The sequence below is a fragment of the Polypterus senegalus genome, chromosome 8 (genome assembly GCF_016835505.1).
Source record: "Polypterus senegalus isolate Bchr_013 chromosome 8, ASM1683550v1, whole genome shotgun sequence".
Lineage (NCBI taxonomy): Eukaryota > Metazoa > Chordata > Cladistia > Polypteriformes > Polypteridae > Polypterus > Polypterus senegalus.
Genome location: NC_053161.1, coordinates 7328105 through 7341823, shown reverse-complemented (window position 1 = coordinate 7341823; position 13719 = coordinate 7328105). Strand labels below are relative to the sequence as shown.

General features: G+C 38.2%; 1 protein-coding gene across 1 annotated transcript in view; it reads right to left on the bottom strand.

Moving 5' to 3' along the window:
- wash1 (WAS protein family homolog 1) overlaps positions 1-13719 on the bottom strand; it is a 162137-nt gene that overhangs the window by 25226 nt on the left and 123192 nt on the right. Inside the window, exons 5-6 of the mRNA XM_039760651.1 lie at positions 4985-5121; positions 1000-1135 (exon numbers count right to left, since the gene is read on the bottom strand). Coding sequence (XP_039616585.1) covers positions 1000-1135; positions 4985-5121 — 273 coding nt within the window. The remainder of the gene's footprint in view (positions 1-999; positions 1136-4984; positions 5122-13719) is intronic.

The following is a 13719-nucleotide window of genomic DNA, read 5'->3' as shown; positions in this document are numbered from 1 at the left end:
AACACAACACATCCTCCAAATACGAACCTGATTGAAAGAAATGATAATCAAATCCTTAATGACAGCAACACTCATAACAGTGACAAAACTATTACATTGACAATCATGTTACGTTATTTTTAAAATGTTTCCTTTTCTTTTTCATAACTTATTTAACACACTACTTCTCCGCTGCGAAGCGCGGGTATTTTGCTAGTAATATATATAATAGGTAAAGGAGCAGTACATAACACTGTACTTAAAAAGTGAAAAATAAAAGAAACTCTGACTCTGCAAAACACACTTAGAAGTGCAAATCTTAAATAATGCAAAGATACTAATAATTGTAAATTAAAGTTTTGTATCATCATGGTCACACCAAAGAAGCCGGCTCCAGGCTCCCATACTTGCCCTACACTGTACATCTGGCACAGTCCCATTTTGTAAGTGCATAGCACTAATCTGAACAGAATGCATTGTTCTCACAATTTTACACATTCTGCTTCATTTCTGGGGGTTAAGTACCTTGGAAATGCAGTTGTGTTAAAAAGATGGGGGTGACACGGGAGTTTTAAATTTTAACCCAGTAGTTGCAAAACCTACTAAAGACATATAATGTTTCTACAACAAAGGCTTGCTTTATTTAAACACAAAAAAAGATCTTTTATCTATTTTATTTTTTTTTTTGTTTATTCACACGTGAAAAAAGACTTTTTCTCCAACATAAAATAATGTCACATTAAAAAACAATTTCTAGTTTCCGTGCTTTAAAATTAAAGTTTTACATAGAACAAAATTCCACTGTAGATTGGTTAACTACTACAATTAAAATAACTGGTCAAGAGGTTGAACACTTTTACAGTGTACTGTAGCTGAAATGAACCTATGTAAGAATAGTAAAAGAACAAACAAAACTACCTGCAACAGAGCTTTTGATGCCTTTTAAATTAAAGGACTACATTTGCACAAATTATTCCAATCTGAAATTTGAAACATAATCCACAAAGCACTGCATTTTACCTGTCTCTCAAGGTGCTCGCGTTTTGTAATGGACAGTGGGGCATCAAATGGTTTCTCTTCTTTCTCGGTTTCAAGTGTAGTGTGCGTTTTTGTCACAGCCCCTGCCAGTGGGTCCAGAAGTACATACTTCTTATAGCTTGAAAAGCAAAAATGTTAATGGGTTAGGCATACTAAATTCAATATATATATTTGAATTATGTATGTAAAAAATAAACCAACAAAACTAAATGAAAGTCTACATTAAGGAGGGGTATGTCCTGTATATCCCCTGTCCCCTTGTAAAAGTCTAAAAAAATAAATAAAATAATTTACCTACACCAGAAGTGATGCTATATGAAAAGTACTGTAAATTGCCCACCATTGTTTTTATAAATGGGTATTAAAACATTTAAACATGTTATATTGGCATCTGACTTTAATTAAATACTTTAAAATTAAAGAAATGAATTAATTATACCACCATGGAATCTGTAACACAGGCAGTATGCCAATTTAATTGCAGTACTACTTATTCATAATATAAGTGCAGTTAAGCGCAGATGTTCTTCTGCTAAGGATTCTAAAATACAGAAGCAGGCCTGGGGTGCATTTAATTGTTCTGTTCCTGCAATTGTTCTCAGTACAAAAACTATAACTAATCATTACTGACAAAAGAAAAAGTGTAATGCTCACTTTTTCAATTGTTTAGTATTTTCAGAAAGTAATAATGGTTTGCTTTTAATTAAATTCTTCTGGCACAAACTGGAATAATTCACTTTTCCAACCAAAATAGTGGGGAACAAAAACAACCCTACCCCACAGAAGTACCAGATCATGTCATGCTATACATATTTTCACTCATCATTTAGTGCACATTATTACGCCAATCTGACATACACGTCTTCAGTCTGAGATGATGTTCTGGGACTGCCTTCAGAATCAGCCCACCAGAACAAGGGCCCATTTACAAAGGTACTTAGTGCAAAGACAAATGTACAGGAATTCCATTTGAAGCATAGCATCACCAAACTACAACGACCTGGTCGGAAAACCCCCTAAGGCAGGCCCCAATCTCTGTTGTGGAAGTTTCAGTGTTTGTGATGAATGTTACTTTTTTAGTGATGCTAAATGTACTTAGAGGAGATATCAAAAAAACATGAACAGCATTTTACATTTATGGAAGCAAACGTTCTCGGTTTGTTTAGACAATTCGCTCATTTCTGATTTGGCTTCAGTCTCTTGACACGCAACTGCAGCCAAAATTAGCAGCACCAGTTCAGCCACAGGGTGAGTGAGTGAGTAACAGTAAGATGGGGGTCTAAGAGGTCAAAATGTAGTCCCTCTACAGTTCTGACTGTTCTTGGCACTGTTGCCTCTGGTGAGTGAAGCTTCCATTTTATACCTGTTTTAAGTCCATGTGCCAGGACAAGCTTTTAGCCCGAGTTCTAACTACAATAGTGTGCAGTGTTCGAAGGTCTGCATTTGTTATAGCCAACGTACAAAAACAGCAATTTGCAAAGTTACAGTAATACATGCAATTCCACCGGTTGGGTAAACGTTAACATTATACAAAGTTGTCTGTCTGTTATACCTTCATTGCTATCACTCTTTTATTTAATATTGTTCTTTATGCATGCTGCTGCTGGAGTATGTGAATTTCCCCTTGGGATTAATATCTATCTATACCCATTTAAAAAAAAATTCTGTTATTTGCAGTTTTTCATTTTTTTAATATGACAATGTGCAATTTGTATTTATTTTTTATTACCATCTGCACCTTGCATTTATTAGCATTTTATTTACTTTCTCATTTTTAAGACCTTTTTACTTTATTTTATTTGTATTATACTTTATTTGTGTTTTTCTATATAAATGTGGTATTTATTGTGAATTTTATTAATTTACACTTTGCACTAAAATAATACATTTTACCTTGTTGAGTGCCCCAGGGAGTTTTTTTTTTTTTTTGACAGAGAGTCCCTCAAATTGCCTCTGCCAACCAAAGACCATTTTCTTTTTCATGTACATTTTTTTTCCTTTTCATGTGATCAAAACTAACAAGTTGTGTGATTGTATTTTTTGTTTTAATACTAAAAACTATGCCAGCAAATAAGCAACCACAAAAATGCAGAACTTCAATATACAATTAATATGCTACAAAATAAAATGTGAATGTCTACTGACAAAACTATAGGCAGGCATTTGATCAGACTCGAATGATAATGTTACACAAACATCAAATAAGATTCTGAAACCAGCTTTAACCTAATTATCATTGTGAGGCACCAGAACCTGATATCATTATATATTATACATATTTGCAATATTTTGTTTCCAGACAACTTCTGAATTAAAACAAAGGTAAAGGCTTAGAGTTTATACTATAGTAATCTCCAATAAATGGTATAAATATACAGTGCCTTCAGAAAGTATTCAGACCCCTGCAACCTTCTGCTAAAATTGTTTAAATTCATTTTTCTCTTGGCAAAACAAACAAAAAGTGGCACCCCAGAATGACAAAGTGAAAACATGACTTTAGAAATTCTTGCAAAATTATTAAAATTAAAAAACTCAAATATCACATTGACACAATTATTCAGACTCTTTGCTATTACACTTCAAATCTGGCTCAGGTGCATCCCATTCTATCAATCATCGTTGAGATATTTCCACTCCTTGTTTGCATTTCATCTGATTAGACGGGATTAGGAAAGGCACACACCTCTCTACAGGAGGTCCCATGGCTGTAAATTTGTGTATCAGAACAAAAACCAAGCCAATGGGTCAAAGAAATTGCCTGCAGAACTTAGAGACAGGATTATGTCAAGACAGATCTAGGGAAGGCTACAAAAATTCTGCAGCATTGAAGGTTCCCAAGAGTACAGCGGCCTCCATAGTTCTTAAATTGAAGACGTTTGAAACAGCCACAACTCTTCCTAGAGCTGGTTGTTCAGACAAACTGAGCAATCAGGAGAGAAGGGCCTTGATAAATGATGTGGCCAAGAACTTGATGGTGACTCTGGCTGAGCTCCAAGGAGCATGTGTGGAGATAGGCCAAGCTTCCACAAGAACAACCACAACTGCAACACTCCACACTTCATACCCTGCTTAGAGTTTGAAAAAAGGCACCTAAAAGTCTCCCAGACTATGGGAAAAGGATATTTTCTGGTCTGATGAATCCAAGATTGAAATGCTTGTCCTCAATTCAAAGCATCAAGTCTGGAGGAAACTGGGTGCTGCTCACCAACTGCACAATACTATTTCAACGGTGAAGCAGTGGAGTGGTTTTCCAGCAGCAGGGGTTCTGTGGACAAACTGAATGGAGCAAAGTACAGAAATACCCTTATAATAAAAACCTGCTCCAGAGTGCTCTGAACCTCAGATTGAGCCAAGCAATCACCTCCCAACAGGATAAGGACACTAAACCTTAAGCAAAGACAACAAAGAAGTGGGAATGTTCTTCAGTAGGCCAGTCTCAGCTCAGTCTTCAGAGACCTGAAAATAGCTGTCCACCAATGATCTCCATCCAACATGACAGAGCTTGAGACAATCTGCAGAGAAGAATGGCAGAAAATGTGTGAAGCTTTTCGTGTTAAACCCAAAAAGACTCCGGGCTGTAATTGCTGCCAAAGGGACTTCACCAAATTTCTGAGTAAAAGGTGTGAATACTTGTGTCAGTATGAAATTTCAGTTATTTTTTTTGGCTAACAAACATGCAAAAATTTCCAATACCTTGTTTTTGCTCTGTAATTTTTGGGTTTTAAGTATTGGTTGATCAAAGAATAAATTAATTTAATTGATTTCAGCACAAGACTGCAACATAACAAAATGTGAAAAAAGTGAAAGGTCGGAATACTTTCTGAAGGGACTGCATATATATATATATATATATATATATATATATATATATATATACACACACACACATACAGTACATACAGTACATATGCATATATCTTCCAAATCTATTAAAAGCATCAATTTGAAGATGATGGTCAATACATACGGATTCTCTGTGGTGTTAAAAAGCAGCAGTGAACTTATTGAATTGATGTTCCTAGGCAAGCTTCCCAGGCCTTCTTCTGTTTCATCTTCAGAGTGCCTTTTAGCATTTAAGAATACAGGGAAGTACATCAGCTTCTCCTAAAGTTAAATGATTAGGAGAGAAAAAAAATGAAAAACGCTTAGAAAATATAAGGAAGGAGAAAACCAAATCAAACTTATGTGTGGATACATATATTTTTCCTAAGAAAACCACACTTGCCATTTGCTTTTACAAATGTGTTAACTTACTCAGATTATAATCCATTTAAGGGGGTTCTCCTTTAGAATACACATTAGCCACAAAATTGTGCCATTTAAAACTGCTTAGCCCAATGAACACCCATTAAGCATTTTTAGACATACAGTGCCGGCCTTTATGTTTGGGACAAAGACACGTTTTCCTCCTATTATTTGATTTACAAAATCAGATAATAAAGACATGATTAAAGTAACCATTGCAAACTTTAATATAAGGGTATTTGCATATATTCCGGTCACACCATGAAGAAATGACAACACTTTTTCTATATGGACCCATCATTTCAGGGCACCATAATGTTCAGGACAATTGATGTCACAGGTGTTTGTGATTACTCAGGTAAGATATCAAAAGTTTCTTACGGAGGGCTCTGAATTAGAAGCAGAAAACCGCAACTAGTCATATTACCTTCTATGTGGCAAAACACAGCTTTAACTGATCCCAAAGCTGCTTTGTAGCTATATGAGTTATGCAAATTAAGACAGCAAAAAATTTGAAATGACATCAAGAACAGATATCAAAATACTTCTTTACCAATATGGGACAGAAAGCATTATGGCTGATATGCCAGACCAGAACTGCAGTATTATACTAGCAATGCTTTTTTTATGCAAGCATTAAAATTATGTTACCAATCCATCTGCTCAGAAAAAGGAATGTAACGTGGCAAAACCTGCAGTGAGACCGAAAACTCCAGAAAATATTTTCACCAAGCTTTTATTAAAGAATCTGCATCAAAGACCAGTTATGTGATGGCACATATAAACTGCCAAAACTGGTGTGGAGTGCCATTTGGTATTGAGACTGCTTGGGTAGTGTGCACAGGTAATAAAAAACAGTTTATGGGTATTAGCTTATCATGCTGTTCTAGCACTAGGCAAGCAGAGTTTGATGATGGAAGAGCTGATCAGAGAATTGAAAAAGCAAACAGACAACATATTTTTCAGTTACACTGCATGAAAGTTTATATATTGTGAATAGTGTTGCCACCGATTTGAGTTGCCTTCAATTCGTCAATGGCGGTGGCAGTCGCTCAAAAACAGCTTGGTAGCTCCTCTGTTGTGTATTCCTACCATGTAATGTGCTGAGGGTGCTGAGAATCCATCTGTGTAACACCCCACTTCTGGTACCAATTGTCAAGCTTGGGTCGCAGAGTTGCACAAGAGACAGAAAGATAAGACCAGGATTCCAAGGAACAATACCTTTATTGCTGATCATCTCTGTAGCTCCTCCGCTGCACGCTGACACTCTGTAAAACACTAAACCGGTGCCCTTCAAATACTCCCACTTAAACAGTATTTCAGTGTGAAACAAACGCACTCTTAACCGGCCTTCTGCAGGATCAACTGCAGGTTTGCAGGCTTACCATGTAACATGCTTCTTGCATGATGTTTAGAATATTTTAGAGGTCGGAGTCCTGTCCAGCTTAATTGCTTTTTTTTCCCCATCTCCTCCTGACAGCGTCTGCCCCAGCCGCTGCTTTCGAGCTGCTGAACCTGCTTGACAAGGAAGACATTATGTTCTTTTAAACTGAAGAAGGAAGCCAGAGCAGGATGTTTGCCAGTTGTAACCTGTGTGTTTGTGTGCTGAAGAGAAACTCTTTTTATGTATGAGACATTTTTGCCTGATCAGCAATAAAGTTATTGTTCCTTGGAAATCTGGTCTTGCCTTTCAGGCTTTTGCACAACTCTGCGACCCAAACCTGACAATATTAAGAGCCAAACTAAACAGTAGTAGTAGTAGTTGTAATAATAATAATAATAATACCTTTGTAGAGGTTGCATTGATTGTTGATTATATCATTTACACTGATTTTTGCTTTATATCCAAGCTATTGTATGTTTCTCATATCCTCTTTTCTTAAAGTTCTGTGTATGACACAGGTTGCAAATTCTCGGAGGTTTATTTCCCTCTGAAGTGCCAAGGTCTATGTTCTGTCCAGCCCCTGTTTGACTGCTTTATTGACATAAGGAGTTGGATGGCATTAAATTTTCTAAATTTTAATGAGAACAAAACAGAAGTCATGCTATTTAGACCCAATAGCACCAGCGGGACCCCCTGCATCGACCTTTCCACTGTAGCTCAATTTGAGAAAACCATGATCACAAATTTAGGTGTGAAAATGGATCCGACTTTAAAACTTGATAGCCATGTGAACGCACAGGTAAAATCTTGCTTTTTCCAGTTGAGGTGGCTGTCAAAAATCAAGCTTGTCTTATCTAAGCGCAACCTTGAAACAGTGATACATGCTTTTATAACATCTCGTCTAGATTACTGCAATGCGCTTCTTTTTGGAATTAGCCAGGCCTCCATTGCTCGCCTACAGCTGGTACAAAACGCTGCTTTCAATTCGTTTTCGAATTCATTTTAAGATCCTTGTATTTGGTTTTAAATCCTTTAATGGTTGTGCCCCTCTTTATTTGTCAGAACTGCTGCACCCTTATGTACCGTCTCGCTCTCTCAGGTCAACAGACCAGATGCTTTTATGTGTTCCCAAGGCACGATGCAAACTCCGAGGTGATTGAGCTTTTTCAGTTGCAGCCCCAAAGCTCTGGAACGATTTGCCGTTGCACATTAGGCAGGCTCCTTCGCTAGCTGCATTTAAATTATTTTTAAAAACACATTTTTACTCTCTGGCTTTTAACCCAGTATGAGATGTTGGCTAACTGTATACTTTTTATTAAGAATATTATCAGTTCTTATGTGTTTACAGTGCATCCGGAAAGTATTCACAGCGCATCACTTTTTACACATTTTGTTATGTTACAGCCTTATTCCACAATAGATTATTTCATTTTTTTCCTCAGAATTCTACACACAACACCCCATATTGACAACGTGAAAAAATTTTACTTAAGGTTTTGCAAATTTATTAAAGATAAAAAATTGAGAAAGCACATGTACATAAGTAATTACAGCCTTTGCCATGAAGCTCAAAATTGAGCTCAGGTGCATCCTGTTTCCCCCGATCATCATTGAGATGTTTCTGCAGCTTAATTGGAGTCCACCTGTGGTAAATTCAGTTGTTTGGACATGATTTGGAAAGGCACACACCTGTCTATATAAGGTTCCACAGTTGACAGTTCATGTCAGAGCACAAACCAAGCATGAAGTCAAAGGAATTGTCTGAGGACCTCCGAGACAGGACTCTCTCGAGGCACAAATCTGGGGAAGGTTATAGAAAAATTTGTGCTGCTTTGAAGGACCCAATGAGCACAGTGGCCTCCATCATACGTAAGTGGAAGAAGTTCGAAACCACCAGGACTCTTCCTAGAGCTGGCCGGCCATCTAAACTGAGCGATTGGGGGAGAAGGACCTTAGTTAGGGAGGTGACCAAGAACCCGATGGTCACTCTGTCAGAGCTCCAGAGGTCCTCTGTGGAGAGAGGAGAACCTTCCAGAAGGACAACCATCTCTGCAGCAATCCACCAATCAGGCCTGTATGGTAGAGTGGCCAGACGGAAGCCACTCCTTAGTAAAAGGCACACGGCAGCCTGCCTGGAGTTCGCCAAAAGGCACCTGAAGGACTCTCAGACCATGAGAAACAACATTCTCTGGTCTGATGAGACAAAGATTGAACTCTTTGGTGTGAATTCCAGGCGTCACATTTGGACGAAATCAGGCACCGCTCATCACCAGGCCAATACCATCCCTACAGTGAAGCATGGTGGTGGCAGCATCATGCTGTGGGGATGTTTTTCAGCGACAGGAACTGGGAGATTAGTCAGGATAAAGGGAAAGATGACTGCAGCAATGTACAGAGACATCCTGGATGAAAACCTGCTCCAGAGCGCTCTTGACCTCAGACTGGGGCAACAGTTCATCTTTCAGCAGGACAACAACCCTAAGCACACAGCCAAGATATCAAAGGAGTGGCTTCAGGACAACTCTGTGAATGTCCTTGAGTGGCACAGCCAGAGCCCAGACTTGAATCAGATTGAACATCTCTGGAGAGATCTTAAAATGGCTGTGCACTGACGCTTCCCATCCAACCTGATGGAGCTTGAGAGGTGCTGCAAAGAGGAATGGGCGAAACTGGCCAAGAATAGGTGTGCCAAGCTTGTGGCATCATATTCAAAAAGACTTGAGGCTGTAATTGCTGCCAAAGGTGCATTGACAAAGTATTGAATAAAGGCTGTGAATACTTATGTACATGTGATTTCTCAGTTTTTTTATTTTTAATAAATTTGCAAAAACCGCAAGTAAACTTTTTTCACATTGTCATTATGGGGTGTTGTATGTAGAATTCTGAGGAAAAAAATGAATTTAATCCATTTTGGAATAAGGCTGTAACATAACAAAATGTGGAAAAAGTGATGCACTGTGAATACTTTCTGGATGCACTGTATGTGTTTCTGTTTCATTTACCCTTTGGTTTTGTGTGTCTGATATGCTGGGTTTTTATTGTACAGCACTTTGGTCAGCCTTGATGTTGTTTTTAAAGTGCTTTATAAATAAATAAATAATCTGAATTATGGTTCCATAGTATGCTTTTCTGAACAGGATTATTTATAAGGTCTGCACTGATTTTGTTCAGATTTGTTTAGCCTCAGAATTTACACTGTACATCAATGAAAATCAAAATGTTAAATGATTTTTGCTTTTACATAAATTACATAGCCCCAAAATTGGTTTCAAAAGTCCAAAGAGTTTGCTTACTGCTAATTTACCAGCACCTGGGTACCGCTCTACTAACTGTCTGGACATACTGTGCAACAAAGTCAGCCAGCATCTCTGAATTGTCAAGGTAACACTGACCATTAATTGGGGGTCTGTGTGTATGTATTACTGTTACAAAAAGTACAGGTTCAGGAAACTGCTGGATGCTGAATTACCACTTACTCCAACTGCACTAGAAGGTACAGATCTTAAGCATTTAGATTTATTTTTCATAAAATCAGTTCAATTCACTGTTTAAATAATTGAAAGGCTGCTTTCGCTACTTCGTAATACAGTGGAACCTCAAGTCACAAATGTCACAGACCACGTACAAATCGGGTTACGACCAAAAAGTTCGCCAAACTTTTGTATCTGTTCACGACCACACACTCGGGTGACGAACAAGCCAGTTTCACTTCTGGTTCGCACGCGCCAATGATTTCCGCACATGTTTAATCTCTCCCTGTGCATTCACTGTGAACTCTTTGTGCTCTATTTAGTTTCCCTTCTGGTTTGTACGCGCCTGTGATTTACGCATGTGTTCAGTCTCTCCCTGTACAGTACATTGTTCTCGGTCAGACATGCATTGCGCAGAGGGACTTTGTGGTATAGCGGGTCCACAGCTCACGTCAAGAGGCCAGCTTTAAATAAATAATCGCCGCACTACTGCTGCCACGTTCTCTTCCTAAATAGCGAGGCAGCTAAATGGAGGAAAAAGAAAGGAAAGATGGAGGTTGCAGAGGGAGGAAGTAAGCAGGAAACAGTTTGGAAAGAACCGGTGTGAGCAAGTGAGTGCGTGCTCGCAGGCAGGCAGCTGGACAGTGAGCCTAAGCAGGGGTGTCTGGCCGACACTTGGTGATGTCTACAAAGGCTTGTTCAGCTTCAGAGGGTTGTTCCTTTCTTACTGCATCAATAAACAGCTCATCTTCCTCTTCATCTGAGACATCACACACTGCATGCACGGGTTTACCTTTCCCAGTCCTGCAAACTTTAGCGAAGTGGTTCAATTTACCACATTTTTTTACACTGTCTTCCTTTAGCTGGACATTTACTTTTTCCACCGTGTGCTTTGTTTCCGCAGTAGCTGCACTTATGAATATACTTGTATGCATCACTCGCTTCATATTCTTTTCCTGCCTTCTCAATTGTGTAATGCGTTTTTTGTTCAGCGCTCCTTGGAGCTCTTGCTTGTTGTCTGCGTACTGCGTTCACAGTCAGTTCACGTGAGCCGCTCGGAGTACATGCATCGAAGGTTCTCAGCTGTGGTTGTGCTATCTCGTGCAATCTTTTAATGTCACCGGCTTTATTTAATGTTAGCTAAGTCCCGGCACTTAAAAGTTTCTCTCACACTTTCGCTGAGTTTGTGCCAAACACTAGTCTATCCCTGACCATCTCATCTTCGTTTGCATAAGCACAGACCTTCACCAGCAATTATAACTCTGTTACAAAGTGACCAAAAGTCTTGTTTATAACCTGCGTCTTCTCATTAAACTTGTATCTCGTGAATATTGTATTCGTCTTAGGCATGACAAACGCCTCAAAACGGTCATAATAAGTTTTCAGTACCTTGGCTTCCTCCTGGGTGGGAGTCCATGTGTTAAAAAATGCCTCTTCCTTTTCCCCCAATCCACAGGAGCAGGTAGCTGCATTTCTCACTCTCGTCTTTGTCTTTTAGCGGACCAGAAAACATCAGCTCCACGTGCTGTCGGAACTTTTTCCATTCGCCTGGCAGGTTAAGAGAATCCCAGTCAATTTGTGGTGAGGGAACTCCAACAAAATCCATGACTGTCCTCTATTCTGAAGTATGCAGGGGAACTTTATTTATTACAGCTCTTATATTCACAGCATCCATGCTCTAAATTAACTTCCATAATAGTAACCTTGAGGTCCCTTTTTCTGGTGCCTTCCTGATGTCATAGGTGCCTAAACCATGGCTGATAATAATACATTTCAATGACATATAAATATTACAGTGATCATCTCGATAGACATCTCACCACCCAAATTGCTACTCGTGAATCTAAGATGTTTAACAGGCATTTCCGGTATTAACTTTTTGATTTGCCTGCAAATATTTAGCGGCAGCGTGTCTATTGGATTGCTGCTGACGGACGGTCTTATATGGGCAGGCACTTAATTACGTGGGAGGCTTGGGTATGGGGGACGCAATATAGGCAGGCAGCCAACTACGTGGAAGGCGTGGTGATGGGGGACACAACTGCACCTCACACGGCGACCGAGCTGCAGGCTATGGCCGTATATATGTACATAAGTAGGATTCAGTTCTGACCGTTACGTATAGAATTTCGAAATGAAGCCTGCTTAACTTTTGTAAGTAAGCTGTAAGGAATGAGCCTGCCAAATTTCAGCTTTCTACCTACACGGGAAGTTGGAGAATTAATGACGAGTCAGTCAATCAGTCAGTCAGTCAGTCAGTCAGTCAGTCAGTGTGGGCTTTGCCTTTTATTAGAATAGATTACATTGTGCATTTTATGGTATAATTAACTATTTTTGTGCTTAAAAATCTTTAAAAAAATATATATATTCACATACAGTTCATACGGTCCGTAACGGATTAATTGTATTTACATACAATCCTATGGGGGAAATGACTTCGGGTCACGGCCAAATTGGGTTGCGACCAGAGTTTTGGAACAAATTACGGCCATGACCCGAGGTTCCACTGTATATGGTTTATTAATGGAATCGTCAAATCTTTTGAAATTTTTAAGCAATGCAAGGCACTAAAATTTTTCCTGAGGTTTAAATATAAATATATAAAAATTAAATATAATATTTAATATCTGTATAAACACTTTTAAAGTAAATAATGAAAAATAATTCAGAAGGCCATATAAAGGTAATAATTCTTAACTAAAGGCAGAGCATTTAAAAAATTGCTAAAACAAAAGCATTATTGTTTACATGTTTTTTCTGTGCAAACGGCAGAGGTTACATAAGTAGCATCAATCTTTTTTTTGGTGTACTGAAATTCTATGAATAAAAGATCTGCTGTCAGTTTTCATTTCTATCAACAACTTCTAAAAACAGAAAAAACACATTAACAGACACTCGTGCTACTGCAGCAGAAGGTGTAGCTGTGTGCAGCACTTTTTTTTCTTTGTTACTATTTTCTGTCTTTATAGTCATTTTCTTATTGCTCCACTCTTGATCTTAAAGGAAACCTTTGCCTTTTTCTTTCTCTAGTAGGGCATACTTTGTATTTTAATTCACCTACAACTCCAATATTAAGTTTTTCCCCCAGAAGCATCACAATCTACAATGAATTAGTGAGTTCAGAAAATGAGGCAGTACGTCAAATTCCTATATAAACATTGGACAGTATATACTTCATATCCAAGCAGATATGTCAGTACTCTTGAAAATGTTACTATTTCACAAAGGCTTAGCACTGAGTCTCCTCCTGAACTGCACAACTGTAGTTCGAGTAAACTTTATCAGAATGAACAAGACAGTTTATAAAGAATCTTTGTGAATACAGAATACTTGAAGACCACAGTGATCTTGTTTGCACATAATAATAATTTCCTTTAAATAATAACTGTATTTTTAATATTTTGATTCCATTATGATTTTGACACTGTAGTCAACATTACAACTTTGGTCTGATACAATTAGTATCATAAAAGGCTGAAAGCAATACCACCATTAGAAACACAGTACAATAAAGTAAGCAGATAATGACGAGCATATTAATTGCTGATTTAATTTATTAAAAGAAATGATCAAAAATAATAATGGCTAGGTCCATTTATCACT